Source organism: Ammospiza caudacuta, chromosome 2 (assembly GCF_027887145.1).
Source record: "Ammospiza caudacuta isolate bAmmCau1 chromosome 2, bAmmCau1.pri, whole genome shotgun sequence".
NCBI lineage: Eukaryota > Metazoa > Chordata > Aves > Passeriformes > Passerellidae > Ammospiza > Ammospiza caudacuta.
The window spans coordinates 17,271,690-17,287,089 of NC_080594.1; the positions used below are offsets into that span (position 1 = coordinate 17,271,690).

Consider the following 15,400-nt stretch of genomic DNA (forward strand, 5'->3'; position numbering starts at 1 on the left):
TTTAAAATCATACTAACATAACTCTAGCACAATAGTTCTCCCCTACAACTCATTCCTTTGCAAATCAAATATTTCCTTCTGCTAGTGTTTTATACCCACAGAATTTCCACAGAAAGCTCCTGTGAGGGGATAAAATGCCAGGCAGGGATTTCAATACGCATTTTATTTCTGTTGTGCATGTATCTTGTCTTATCCGAGAAGATTTTTTTTTTTTTTTGCCTTTGTATACAAAATATTTCAATGTCCATTTTGAAATTAAGGAAAAATGAACTTTCATAACCTCTGCCACTTCTGATTACCTCTTAAAAGTGTTAGTTTACATGGAAAAGCCAGAGACAAACAGACATCTGTACATTTTAGCCATTCATGTAGAAAACATCTGTATCCATCCATGCAATGTTAAGTCTATGAGTAACTTTGCAGTTACATCTGAGCCCGTTGCTGGGGCAGCAAGGTAGCATTTATCTCCCATGTGTATTCTATCAATTTCTTTTTTTCTTAAAGCAGCTTCCTAAAATGAAAAACAGAAAAGCAGTGGTTAAGTTCAGCTCTTTCAAACATTGGATTCAAGGCTTATACAAGGTAGCCCTTACTGCTTTCCAGCTGTGGAAAATCTAGATGCTGATCCCTTTAAAGACAAAAAAAATGAATGACTGACATGGAAAAATGAGAACTGCTGTTCCTTTCAATTAAAAAAAATTATTGCTGAAGAACTGGGAACATGAGATTTGGCTACTGTATATATTTTTACTAGGATGCCAAGGAACTGTACTCCAGAATTGTTCAAAGTGACCCAGCAAGTTGTGGTTTGCTGCTTCCTACAGCAGGAATACAGTTCATGCTAACAATTCAGTCTTTGAGGACCTTCCTTGTGCTTGGCTTTCATCGAAGCACACAGCTCAGATTGGTTAATTGTTTGGAATTGTAAAGTTTCTGCTATAGCTGGTGCCCACCATACCAGACAGGCCTGTGATGATCTGTCTGGCGCTGGTCAGTTGCCAAATCTCGAGAACTCAACACAAATCAGCATTTTTGTTTTGGCTTTTTAAAATTTCTGGTTTTAAACAAAGCACCGAGCAATGGGAATTACACCAGAAGAATTAATAAGATTCTATCTGTGCTTTCAAGGACCTAAAATGAAGTCAGAGCTCTGACCCCCCTTAACTCTGGGATTCCTCTTCACTGCCTTTTTTTTTTTCCCCTGGGACTTCTGGGATTATTAAATACTGTAAAAGGGTTGAACCTCTTAAAAAAATATTGTTGAAATCTTAGCCTCTAGTGTCCTAGCCCATCTAGAACCTTAAAAAATAACACAGTAATGTAAAGGCCACAGGACAAAACATCAAAGGAGTTAGTTATCCAGACAAGACATTCCACTCACATTTGATGCTGCCTAACAAACTCTGCAAACTGGCGGTCTTTAGCGTAGAGCTCTATAATTCGAATTCTGTCCTGAATCTCCTGGAACACAATAAACAGAATTGTAAGTACATAATAGAAATCAGAATGCTACAGAAATAACTAATTTCTGGGTTTTGGGAAATAAAGCTCCTATGTGTTGCTATTGCTATTTCAAAGAGTGGAGCTTGAAATTGGGCGCTCCAATGCTAAAATTCTTCTTTATTTTATTTATTTAATTATAATTTTTCCAATTGAAAAAAAATAAGTGAAGCACTTAATTTGATTTCAGTAATACCTCACTTTTCAAAACCAGGGTTTGGACAGAGTGTAGCATTTCAACAGGCTTTCACAAAACCATTTATCACTCAGAGATACTTTGCCTACCAGCTACATACTGGATTCACACCTCTCACAGTTGCTTAATGATCTGTAGTTAGTTCTGGGAAGTAAATCCCTTCTCTTTAGCCTTCTAGAGTAAACCTTGGATACTGGGTATACAGGAAGAAATAAGATGGGATCTAATTTGCAGGTTATAGAAAGACTTAAACTTTAAAAACAATCAGAAGACACCCAAAACAAAATCATCCTGTGAAAAGGCCCGGATGTACCAATTTTTCACTGTGCAACTACTCTTACATAAGACAGTTTGCTTTAAAAGGTAAATGTTGTGTCAAGTAATACATCAAACCTCCCCAGCTCCCATGAAGTTACCTAAGGGATGAGCTCCTTTATTATGTGAAATTCATTACAGAATTACAGAACAAAACCATAATTTTCTCTGAAAGCAAGCAGGGAAAGCAAGCTTTTCTGCCTTCTTTTAAATAGTTGTATCAGCTGCAACCTGTTTATCTGGATGGAGCATAGACACTGGGGAAAGATCGGGCCCACCTCTGAGGTTAGAAGTGTGGAATAAGCTTACTGTTTCCATGATCTTTCCCATGCCACTATGAAAACAAGGTCATTTACCTCCTTAGTAAGCTCACTGTTTTCATAAATGTGCCTGATCTCTTCACTGCTGTAGTCTGTGGATGTCTCTGCACTGGTGGAACTGTAGGACGTGAGCTGCGGATATCTCCGGTAATAATGGCTGTAGCCAGTCGTGTCACTTTCATACATGGGGTTGTATTTAACTGCATTCTCAATGGACGAGAGGCTGTCACCCTGCCTGGGGGAGCAATAAACACACTGTGAGCTTCTCTGCAGCCTGCCAGGGCAGCAGATACACTAAGGAAGCCTGGCATTTGGAGGTGCCTGTACGTCCTGGTGCTTGCAAACTGTGTGATATAAGACTTAGGACAGAATTATCCTTATCATAGCCGGTGAGTTTAAAATATTAGATGGTGTCACCTACCCCTGCGAGTCCCCAGTGTCACTCTTTGTGTACTGATCTCGAAGGGTCCTGGCCAAGAAGAAGATGACAGCAGATGCCACAAGAAGGAAGCCTGCCACAGAAGCAATTGCAATACCCACAACCAGTGGCTCAGACACGTATTCCTCACAGTGCTCCCCTCTGTACCACCAGTTCTCTCCCACACGGCACCTGCCACAAAGAAACACAGGGAAATTACATACCAGCAACAGCTTTGGTTAATGTATTTAAGTTCCTGTTATGATGTGCCCTCAGTTAGATCACCCCAAAAAATATCTTTGCATTGTCCAATCATTAATTTTCTTTATTATTGTTATTATTATGGACATACTTTTTGGTAGATAATCATGTAACAGTTTGAGTTAAAAGAGACCTTTAATGGTCATCTAGTCCCCTGCAATGAGCAGGGGCATCTTCAACTAGATCAGGTTGCTCAGAGCCCCATCCAATCCAGGGGCATCTGCCATCTCTCTGGATAACCAGTTCCAGTGTTTCATCACCACCACTGTAAAAAATGTCTTCCTTATAGCTAGTCTGAATCTACCTTTTTTTAGTTTAAAATCATTAGGCCTTGCCCTATCACAACAGACCCTGCCAAAGGCCTCCTCACCTTTCTTTCAAGCCCCCTTTAAGTATGCAAAGGCCACAGAATGGGTCTCCCAGGAGCCTCCTCTTCTCCAGGATGAACTACCCCAATCACAGAATTGAATGAAGGTAGGAAAAATAGCAAAAGGGTAATGCTTTTGTGGGGGAAAACATCTATGCTTTTTGAAATTTACAGTACCCTGTGGGGTGTTAAAATGAGAAGGTGTTTCGACTGAGGAAAAATTGCCCTAATTGAGCCTTGCATGTGATATATCATCACTGCAAAGGTAGAACTGGAACAGGCTTGGCTTCAGATATTTACCTGCTTCTCATTAAGACTATCACACAAATGTTTAAATGTATGATGCATCTGTGATAATATCCAATTTTAAAGTTTTAAAACCATTTTTATTTCTTCTGTTAACAGTCTAAGATTGACTTTAGAGAAGTTCTAGGTGAATTTTAAAAACAAAATCACATGAAGAAACATAAATAACTACTAGAAGTAAGACTATTGTTTGTGGTCGTTTTTGTTAATTTTTGTTGATAGGCACACTTTGTTTTTAAAAAATAGACCATTACATTGTTTGAAAAGTAAAAAGTAAAGTGCTGTGTCAGGGGCATCACCAACTTGTCTGCATCTTGCACAGTTTTCTTGATTACCTGCACAATATAGCAATCCTGTATCTTTTTTTTAAGCAAATATCTGGGGCCTGTTCCTTCATCCTTTTATGAACCCACATGATTTTTCCCAAATGTACAATGATTTACTTTTATGCTTTTTTCCAGACCAAAAGCAGTATATTTAATGTATTTATGCACTATCAATTTGATGTTCAGATATAAATTTCAGTTATGGAATTAACTCTCATCGGTGACATGACACCATCAAACACTTTGCTACTTGAGAAAACCTCTGGAGGTGAATTCTGTCCCCAAAGGCCAATAAAAGTGATTTGAACAACTGAATGTGTTCCATTACAACCTCTATCCCTTGTTAGTTTTATTTTCTGATGCTTCTGTTCTATTAATTTCTTACAGTCTCATTTATGATATATACATAGAAAAACTAATATTAATACTGCGACTTGCACTGGGCAGCACAACATGAATGAGTATCACAATCTACTCACTTGTTACACAATATTGCACAGAACTTGGGACAAATCCTATGGAATGCTACAACAGAGAGGGGACAATGGGAGTTTTCATCCAGGAAGCACAACTTCCAGCAGCAGGGTGGCCTACCTGCAGATGGCCCCTTGCCCAGGGCTGATGTCACACTTGCCGTCGTTCAGGCAGAAGTTTGGCTGCAGGTCACAGATGCTGTTGCAGGGCAGCCCATCGATGCTGAGGTAGCCAGGGTTGCAGACACACTCAGCTTCCCCACTCCAGCGATTCACCAAGCACTCAGAGAACTCGTTGCAGGCCTGGAACTTGCAGGGATCTGCTTGCTCACCTGACAATACACAGAGCAAAAGCTATTAAGGAAAGGGGAGAGCCTTAACTGAGACAAGGTGCTGGCTGCCTTCTTCTCTAATGCTGTCCTGATAATCCACAAAAATCCAGTGTGCATCTTTCCTGAGTAACAAAAGGTTCTGCTAAGGTGAACAAGCACTAGCAAATATTCCTCTGTCTGCACATGCCAGTGGCATGGCTAAGACCACCCAAAAAAGTCAAAAAAGCAAGTATAAAGTGATCTTTTTCATACTGGAACAGACAGTACCTCCTATTTTCCCTGTCTGCTGGAACTCTCCCTTACAAATGAGTAAATCACAGGTGATCTCCAGTATTTCTTGCTATGGAAGACCTAGGCAGGATATGTGGAAGGGCAGTGGGATTTCAGGCACTCACCATCTGCTGTAAGGGGATTTGCCTGTTTGTCTGCAAGGAGTACGAGCTTGTAGCATTCAAGACATCTCATTTGTATCAGGCTTAAGAGGCTGGCATACAGTTAAACAATCAATATCAGAACATTTACCATGCTAATTAGACCATCCTTACTGGAGACCTATCTGGGAAGAACAGCAACCATATGCCAACAGGTCAGCAGTCTTCTTTTCCTCTAACCTCAAAACAGGAGATATTCCTGGGTTGCTTATGTGGTAAATTACTGGCTAACTTGGACAGGGGAAAAAACCAAAACAACCTTCTCCCTGTACCAGAGAAGTGAAGCAATAGGGCCTGTGACTTTTTAGTGCAACCAAGACCTTACCCCAAGCCTAAGGCAGCAACTGTTACCTGTGCAGATGCCCACCTAGCAGGTAAACTGGCTACCACCTGTGGGAATAACCATGTGGAGTAAGTTCAAACCACACATGAAAGTAAGCACAAGAGAGATGGGCACCACTGTTCTCCCTGAGCTGTCTTCTCCTCCACTCCCCAGGTCAAATACAGGGACATTATACGGAGTATTCCATGAGTTATTTTGTCTCCATAAATCTATATGGACCCCATACAGCTTTCTCTGTCTGGGTCCCACTTTGACTTTCATTTCTTTAGTCCCAGAGCAGATTTTCATTTGTTTGTTTTTACTCTATGAAAGACTGCCTTTCTAAAGCCCAGCCTGTGAAGAGCAGTGGGCAGCCTCTGAGCTGTTGGGATCCTTAGCACTTAAACCAGACATTTTTCTGGATCCCTTGCTTTAAGCTGCATTTTCCTGCTGTCCTTACCCGATTCAACATCCAAGGAGTATTTATCGATGGCCAGGTTCATGGTGTGATATGCAGTGTTGCAGAAATCTTCCAGGATCATGTACACAGCGTTGGTGACATTCCGAGGCACAGGTTTGGCAAACTTCATTCGACTGTTCACCACAATGCTGCCATTTCTGAAGTTCAGGATTTCCAGATTCTGGAATCCTGTCAGATTTGACTGAAGGTAGGGCACCAGCTGCAACACGGGATATGACAGAAAAGCTGAATCTTTGAGTCTCTCTACTCAAGCCAGTTGCACTGTTACTGCAGTGGACAATTAGAGTCTGAATGGTTTTATCCAAATCCTACATCAAGGACATTAATCTTTACCCAGCTGAGGTCTGTGCTGGAGCCTGAGTATTTCAGGCAGTTCTTAAGAGTATACCAATTTTCAAGGAGTTTCTAAAAATCTACAATTCAGAAATACAGTTCTCAAGACACATGTTGTGTTCTCCCTTGATCTAAGTACCTGGAATACTTGCCATTTCACAGGGTTTTTCCTTCAAGCATGTCCCCCTTCCCTCTCTCTGCTTTTCTTACTTCATCTCTCACTAGAGAATGTTTGTTTCACTCAGAAGAGGAGAATTCCCCAGTTAAAATTTGGCAGTTGTTGCTGTGTAACTCCTGTGAGGCTTTCCAAGTCATCAGTCAGGTTAGGAACAGCTTAATTCTCTGAGCTACCTCTTACTTAGGACAGGTTGAATGTGTGGCAGAAAAGTTACTTGCTCACAGCCCCAGGTTTTCTTGCTTCTTCCTCTCTATACAGTAAATACAGAGCACTCTGGAAGCAAGTAGGGGGAGTGAAGAATGACTTCAGCTACACTGCTATATTTATTAACACCAGCAGAGAGAGACTATTATCTGAATAAAAAATGAACAGCATCCCACCACCCATTTCCAGACAGAACTTTCCCCACAGAAGGACACAAGTCTTATATGTAAACATCAGTTTTGAGCTGCTCTCTGTGAGGGATGACTAAATATAATTTACCAACAGGCTTTGTCTATCTGGTAATGGACATTTAGCACAGAAGTGACTCTTACCAGTTCCAAGAATCGCTGCTCCAAGGCTTTGTATTCAGGGGAGTTTTTATTAAACAGGTCCTCTGAAAACATCATGTTGGTGACCCGAAGGCTGAAGAACACAACTAGAGCTCGGGATGGGACGGTGCTGCTGTAGTGAGTTTCGTGTGTGGCCCAAGCCACACTGGCCATCTCTGTGGACTGGACACGAGTGGTTAGCTCGACATGACTTTCAGTCATTCTCCTTCCTTCCTCTGTCTGCTCAGGAGAAAACTGGGCAGTGCTAACATGACCCAGGTCTACTGAAACATCCAGGACTCTTGTTGTTTCATCTCCCAGCTTTGTTGAGGTAGCCACAGATAATGATGGCGTGGATCCCACAGGAGGGAGGTGGGACAGAAGCTCAACGGTGCTTGTTGTTACACTCACTGTTTGATAATCCACAACAGTGCTGAAACTCATGGAAATGTGTGTGCCATGGTCTGTACCATCCTGTCCACCAAAGCCCTCTAGGACAGGGGTGTGATCTACTGCAGAAGGAGCTGCAGCTGAACCTTGAGTAACCGTTGCTGGCATTGCTGGTTGCACTGTCTGATCTAAGGAGGTTTCTAGTGCCCTGTCAGTAGGCCAAACATCAGCTGGTTCCTTCACTGCTGATCCGTGAGTGTCTTGGTCTGCCAGTGATGAATCTAGGGCTTGCTGCTCTTCTGTGGAAGCAACAGGCTTTACCACAGAAGGATCTGCAGTCAGAATAGTTTCTGAAGAGATTGTGTCCGAGTGTCCTATTGTCGCAGCTTCCATTACATCCGGCTGCTTCACTGTGAATGGTTCTTCTACCACTGCCCTGTCTTCGCTTTGGTGTTCAACTCCTTCAGGGATTATGTTCTGGCCTACACTGGACTCCTCAGGTTGCTCCATACTGACAGTCCCTGTAGAAGCATGGAGACTATCTTCCACAGACAGATCTGTATGTGGTGGTGAGACAGGGGCCTCTCCAGTTGGCATGACAAGAGAGGAATCATACATGCCCAGTGTTTCTGTCTGTGTAGATCGTTCCACAGACGATGGCTCTTCTGGCTGTAACAGAGGTACTTGTGGAGTTGTAGTCTCTGGAAAGACAAATATTTCAGACTCATCAAGGAAATCTTTTATATTGACTATCCCTTCATTCTCATCTTTGGAAAGATCATAATCTAATTTATTACCAGAGTTAAGAATATAGTCTAAAATCATGCCTTCAGGAATATCCTCAGTTTTGGTTAATAAAGACTCATTGTCATCTTCAAGCCAGCTATCAGGACCAGGGTAGAAAACTGGTTCCAGAGTTGCTTCTTCCCAAGGCCAGATACTTGATTCCATTTCTTTTCCTGAACCATCAAAAGCTGAACCAGACCCATCATCATATATAACTCTATCTCCAAGAAATACATCAGTTTCATCTTCCATAGGGGGCACTTCTAAGGGAAAAGGAATTTCTTCCACAGAGTTTGCACTGTCACTGCTCTCAGGACTACCTTGGATTACTTCTTCCTTCTCTTTAATATCAGTCTCTACAAGTGATGAAGAGGCCACTGTTGGTGCAGAAAGCAAAGGAACTGCATAGTCATCAGTAGATGGAGATTCTTCAGGCACAAGGTGAGGAGGACTTAAAGGCAAAAGTTCTTCAGATAGTCCAGTGTCTTCAAACATTAAAAATAAAAACAAATTGACAATTAGATGTTGTTTGTGATAAAAAGTGTCAAATTTCATTAATTTTATTATCTGCAGATCTGTGTTTCACATTTTCCATAATATATTCCGGCCTTTGTATGCCAAAGTCATAAAGACCCTGTTAACTTCTCCCACTTTCCCTTCAGATATATTCTATGGGCCAAGTCAAGACATAGAAAATTACTTTTATGCTATTTAACATGTGCCATGTATGTATAATTTCCAGAAGAGAGAAACAGGTATTATTACCTATTACAAGCATTTTACCTTGGTATATAGCTCTTGGATACAGGCACAGACAAAAGGTAAAAATTGGCAGAGAAAGATACTCAATTTTTAGACCTTTCTGAAAACTCATTTCAATGAACTATAATTTGGTGAGTATCAGGAAATACTTGTACCCAAATTTAAGCTTCAGTCAACAGCATTAACTTACCATCTAAAGAACTGGGGGCTGAAAGCCATTCCAGAGAGTCCACAGAATCATGCTCTAACACTGGTACAGTGACTAAATGACTAGTCTCTAAATTCTGCCCATCAGGCAAAGAAGTGACATCAACCTCTGAGGAAAGTGGAGCTTCAGGTGCCAAAGCAGCCTCATGGTCAATGTTCTCTGGTCTTGGCTGGATTTCATTGTCACTGGCCTGCTCACTGTCTGAGCTGGGGTCTGGTTTGGCGTGATCAAAGGGCAAGGCGTTGCTGACAGTTGACTCATCTGCAGAAGGACGTTCAGCCAAAAAGGTGCTGTCCTGGAACACAAAGCCACTATTAATATTTCCACTGTTACAGGGGAAACACTGACTGTCTGCCTTGGCCTGGACACACAGAAGGGGTTAACAGCAGGCAGGGGCCAAGTGAACTCAGACTACTGCCTCTGAGGGAGCAATGCACAGCAGCAGGATGAGGGGCAAATATAGACCCTTGATAATCTTGTGCAATAGACATGCAAGATGCACATCCTTCTGACAAATGCCATGTCCAGTCATGTCCACCAAAAAGGGAAAGGAGCCTTTCTGATTGCTTGGAGTGCAGAACTCCTTAGGGTATTAAGAGATTTACCATCTATATCCAACCCCATCTCCTTTCCTATGCTGAAAAAAATCAATCTGTCAATCTCCAGCTTAATCAAAGATAAATGTTTTCTGCCTTCCAAAAGCATGATGAGGTTCTAACAGCTTATTCAGGTTATTCATCAGCCACACAACCAATACAGTAATTCTAATATTTCAGTTACCATGACACATGAAACAATGTAGAAAGTGAACTTCAATGGATGCATGCCCAGTTATCATTTATTGATATATTTTAGTTTGTGGGTATGAGAACCCAGGGGAATAAGAGAGACCAGAATGTAATGAAGAGCATTTAGAACTTGGAATAATTTATTCTCAAAGCCAAGATACCTTTGCACAAAAAAAAAAATCTATCAGCAGTAATGATGAAGAACAAAGTGCACGCAGAATGAATTTGTGAATTATTTGAAATGTGAAAAAATAATTTGTTGTTACATCTCCAGTTTCCACAATGTTTACTTACTATTCCATGTCCCAATCATTAGTTGGTTTACAGTTAAAGTAATATACATATTTTATCTTTGAATAATAATCTCCTACTATGGTGTCTGATGATACTAGAAAAAGGCAATAAAGATAATAAGTTATTTGGTCAAGGCTATGAAAGCAAGATGGTAGCCTAAAACTCAGGAATTAGTGCTCTACATGGATACCTGCCCACATATAAATGCTGTGCTGCAGTGGGATATGGACCAAAAACCCTGTAGGGTATTATGAAACACTGCCAAGCAATTTCAAGAAGCAGCAATTTGCTAAGGGCTAACAAACTGCCAATGGTGACAAGTACAGTGGACACAGGTTTCTCTAATTTCAATTCAAAACCACTGTAATAATTTCTGTAGCTCACTGTCCCTGTCAAATCTCTTTCTGTTGCTTGATCATCAGAAATAACAGGAAGAAGCCAAATACTTTTCAATTTGAGATTTTACTCCAGGTTGAAATGTGGGTGAATTAAATTTTCAGGGTAATTCAAACTGCATTTGAGTGCTTTGGAAACAGAGCAGTTAAGGTACTTTCTTTTCTTAAATTATTTGTTTGCATGTAATGATCATATTTAAAAATGCCAGTTGTGATACCACCACAGTCTAATCAAATTTTTTAATTTATATGATGATAATCAGTTGAAAAGTATATATACCATAAAGACATGTTCTCCAGCAATTTTATTTTTGGCTAGACTAGCCACTATAAATAAAGCTTTAAAAAGAGTTACTGTACAAAATTAGAAATAAATTACACATATAAATTCCATAAAGAATGGATTAGGACTACCAGCAATTTCTCCTCAATACATTTATTTAATATAAGCATTTAGTTGCCAGGGATTGCACCTCATCATTTATTTGAATGTGGATAAATGCTCCTATGGCAACTAACATTATTTAAAGATTCTTGTTACAGTGCAATATATTATACTAACAAGTTTAATATCATATTGTCTACTTCTGGTTTTCACCAATGTAAAAGGCTTACAAATATGATAGATGGCTGTAAACACAGAACACTTCTCCCTGATTTTTCATTTTCTGCTGCCGGAAAGGCATCGTAATCCTCAAGCCAGAGCATTCTACCTCTTAAAACTCAACATAAACAAGAAAATACAGATTTCAAAAACTAGAGCCGATTTTTGCTTTACTTTTAAAGAGAGCTGCAAAACTCAAAAGAATTAGCTGTACCATCTAGTAGCAATTGGATGGTGAAATCATGACAGTCCCATGTAATGTCATGATATGGGTATGCTAATACAAATCTAGCTTACTCTCAAATCCCCTGGGGAAAACTATAGCAAAATTCTTTTCTATAGGTAACAGTTCTGCTTGAAAGCAGCTCCTTGAACCATAGAGGTTCGACATCTGTGGAAATAATTGATCAATTGTGTACTGTTTAAGCATATTTAGGATTTTCTTATATTCATCTGAAGCTACTTTGCAAATTACCTGTGTATTGCAGATTGTACACAGCTGGTTTGGGGATATACTTGATACCTTTTACATAATCAGAGTTTTTGACTGAAGGTATAAAAGCCTTTATTCACAGTCATGATTAGAGAAAATATTACTTCCACAATTTTTTGTCATAATAATATTCCCAAAACCCAGTTTAAAATTTATTATTGCAAAGCTACCACTACTCTAAAATATCTTCATACCTGCACATCTGTTGGAATGGCAGAATTCTTTGTCTTACTAAAATAAACATCTACAACATTTTAGACTAGTTCGATGTCTACTGTAAGATGTCTCCAGCAGAGAAAGCCCTTTTCTGAAAGACAACCTAAATTCCTGTTTATCTACACCATGTTTAATCCATTATGGTAAATCCACACAAATTTTCATTTTAGACATCAATGAGTAGTTTTTAAGACTCAGTGAAAGCTGCCATGAAATTAAGGACATTATACCTACGTCCATTCTAACAATATTTGCATTCTGTGAAAACAAATTTTGCCTACATAAGCATTTCAGAAGCTGGCTAACATTAAATGTGTCTGTACATAACATACACATAACATTATATCATGATGGACTGAGTAAGAACCTACCATCCAGCACAAGTGGATCTGAATTTTAGGGCATGATCTGAGCTCATTTCTTGTTGAAAGCACATCTGTGTTACAGAACAGAGTGGAGAGCAGAAACCAACTGCCCAGACAATGATTCAGCACTCAGAAGATCTCTCTGATCTCTCTGTTGGCAGAACTGACTGACTTGATCTCAGCATTGCTGGCACCTAACTCAGTATCTTTGCTTGAAGTCCCTTTGCACAGACATGGTCAGGGACACCAAGTCTCCTGTCCAATATGGAACTCAAATCAGTGCCTTGGATTATTCCAGAGGGAGTCAGAGGTGACAATTACAATTTCGAGAGACAAAAAAAAAAAAAAAAAAGTGTCATTTTCCTCTCCTGGTATTAGGAAGATGGACATAATTTTAAAATCAAACTGAGAACTTTGTTTGAAATAAATACAATAACAAAAGGAGCTTATGAAACTTAGCATTTTATCTCTTCGAGCAGCCAGCTGTAGGATTTACATCTATTTCTTCTTTGCAAAGAAAGGCAGTATCATGGAAGGAAGAATCACCTCTTTAGAGATGTTTACAATCAAAATAAGATGATCACAGAAAACTGTTGGGAGCAGACACTAGAATTATCATATAAGAGGTTTCAGCAGTTTTTACTCCGATATAAGGTGTGCCTTCATTATTACTTACTCGGTATGAAAAACAGGATAGAGAAGCTCTGAGTGTTGACTACAATTCTACCTTGCTGAACTAAGTTGTTCAAATGCATCCAAAGGCCACTGCTCAGAACCATACTCACATCAAACTCCGGGCGCTCCAGCACAACTGGGTGCTCAGTAATCCAGGATGGGTCTTCTGATGTGGGGTGCAGGATTTCCTTCACTGTGGAAATAGAAAACCTTGGGATCTAAAGGCTGCATAACAGTGTGAGGAAGTTGTGTTGGAAGACTGACTGAAAAACCCTCTCTGGTTTCAGATTTGTAAGTAAAATATTATCAAAAATTTTGCCAGAGAGATTTTGTTTCTGGAAATACCTCCAAATCACTGACAGGAAGTGAAGGGGAAAGATAAGAACAAAGGGGTGTCAGCTCTTTCATCACCTCTAGCAGATCACTGAATAATCAACAATAATCTAGGTATTCCCTTTGTGCTGCCTAAGGCCAACACTGAGCTAAGTTAAAGGTCACCCTGATGCAATGTGCACCATGTGAACCACGTTTCCCCCTTTTATTCCTATTAATTTTTGAAAGTATTACTGAAACTGTACACCAAAACTTCAGTTTCAAAATAAAAATTAAAATAAAATGGGGGGCTAGGCTAATGGATCAAGAATAGAGTGTTAATGACTTGACCTGGTTAAGATCATAGCAAAACAGGCTATAACATAGTTGATTTTTTTCTGTTTAATTTTTCAGAGGACAGCTGATTAATTCACTCATCTGAGATTTATTTTATAAGAAGTCAGTTGTGTGGCACACCAATGCATCACAATTAGTACCCACCATTAGTAAGCTGAAGAGAGTTTGGGTCTAAAGAGATGGAAGCATTTTCAAGCAGAGCGTTTTTCTGGAGGATCTCAGCAATATAATCTCGGAAATCACTGATGGTGTACACAACTGTTGGATTATCCTCTATGCCCATGAAGGAGTTGTCCTCCACCTTGTTTGAATGAAGGTTAATCAGGTCCCAGGTGGCATTGCTGATGGCTTTTCCATCAAATGTGACAGCATAGTGAACTTCCACCGCACTTCAGATGTACAAAGAGAAAGAATACAGATGAGAAATTCCAGGTTTTCCTAAGCAAGCAATTGCTATATTTTTTTCACAAGGGCCCACATCAATACACTTTTAAATATAAAAATGCACAGCTTTAAAGGATGAATAAAAACAACTTGATTCTTTTCACAAAGTTCTCAAGGGAAATACCCAAAACTGACATCTGATCTGGTGCCAGCCCCACATTTCTACTAGTGAATGGCAGACAGACCACAGGCAGACCAAAACACTGACTTTCTGCAAGCATTGTTAGTGGGTCCACCAGCATGTAGTGGAGAGAGTAGTGATTTTAAGATCATATTAATAATAGGAACATCTCTGAGGTATGAAAAGACACAAGAAAAGCACATTGCAATCTATAGTAGCAAGTGAGAGCCCTAATCTTTGTCACTGTGCAGTGTTAACCTGCTTGAAAGAATGGTTTTAATGGCAATAAAATAGCATTTAATTCATCAAATTGGGAAAATTTATCTAGATTCATTTGATCATGTATTCTATAACTCAGTTTTATATCTGTGTACATTTTAGGGGTTTTTTCATATTAACTCTCCTCCATTTTCTTAATTTTCTTTTCCTTAATACATCTGGATGTCCTTTTCCACATGACAGATTAGGCTGCAATCAGATTTACCATACACTGGGCATAAGCACTAGGGAACTTTACAAAAGATACAACACATTTTGGCTGTAGACAGAACGCAGCACGAAAAATTAAGTAACCTCTGAAGCATTAGAAACGTGCTCTGTATACAGGTTCTCCCGATTCCACAGAGCTGGATAGGATTTCTAAAGCAATGGCTCTGTTCAGAGAAGTCTTTAAAACCCCAGTTCCAGATACAACAGAGAAAATTCACAAACACACTGGCTAAGCCCAGGAGCCTGGGGTTGTGCTGCTGGCTCTGTCGTTGACATGAGCCCACCATAGGCTCACCATGGGCACTGACTATCAGCACAGGAGATTAAAAAGCACAGCAGTAGTGAAAAGGCACAGGAAAGATGAAACAGAGTGTACTCCTCAAACATAACATTTAGGTTTAATACAACTGTGCTGCCATTCATAATGCCTAACAAACAACTAAACACCATCCTCTTTCTGGAAAGGTCTGAACATCTGGTGCCTGGAACACAGTCCTTGTGAATAGTTGCATATAGTTTGCAAAGAGATTTGTGTTTCTAACATTTTTTTAAAAGTTAGAATGCTCATTCTCTTTAAACTTGTTCATGGAAACTGGCTATGCTGAGACA

At 39.9% G+C, this 15,400-nt stretch overlaps 1 protein-coding gene across 1 annotated transcript in view; it reads right to left on the minus strand.

Moving 5' to 3' along the window:
• Positions 1 to 284: 284 nt before the first annotated feature.
• The window catches only part of IMPG2 (interphotoreceptor matrix proteoglycan 2), a 53,119-nt gene continuing 38,003 nt past the window's right edge, over positions 285 to 15,400 (minus strand). The window contains exons 12-21 of the mRNA XM_058800362.1: positions 13,882 to 14,126; positions 13,179 to 13,261; positions 9,221 to 9,533; positions 7,096 to 8,753; positions 6,028 to 6,247; positions 4,604 to 4,814; positions 2,753 to 2,941; positions 2,368 to 2,566; positions 1,382 to 1,461; positions 285 to 511 (exon numbers count right to left, since the gene is read on the minus strand). Coding sequence (XP_058656345.1) covers positions 499 to 511; positions 1,382 to 1,461; positions 2,368 to 2,566; positions 2,753 to 2,941; positions 4,604 to 4,814; positions 6,028 to 6,247; positions 7,096 to 8,753; positions 9,221 to 9,533; positions 13,179 to 13,261; positions 13,882 to 14,126 — 3,211 coding nt within the window. The 3' untranslated portion in view covers positions 285 to 498. The remainder of the gene's footprint in view (positions 512 to 1,381; positions 1,462 to 2,367; positions 2,567 to 2,752; positions 2,942 to 4,603; positions 4,815 to 6,027; positions 6,248 to 7,095; positions 8,754 to 9,220; positions 9,534 to 13,178; positions 13,262 to 13,881; positions 14,127 to 15,400) is intronic.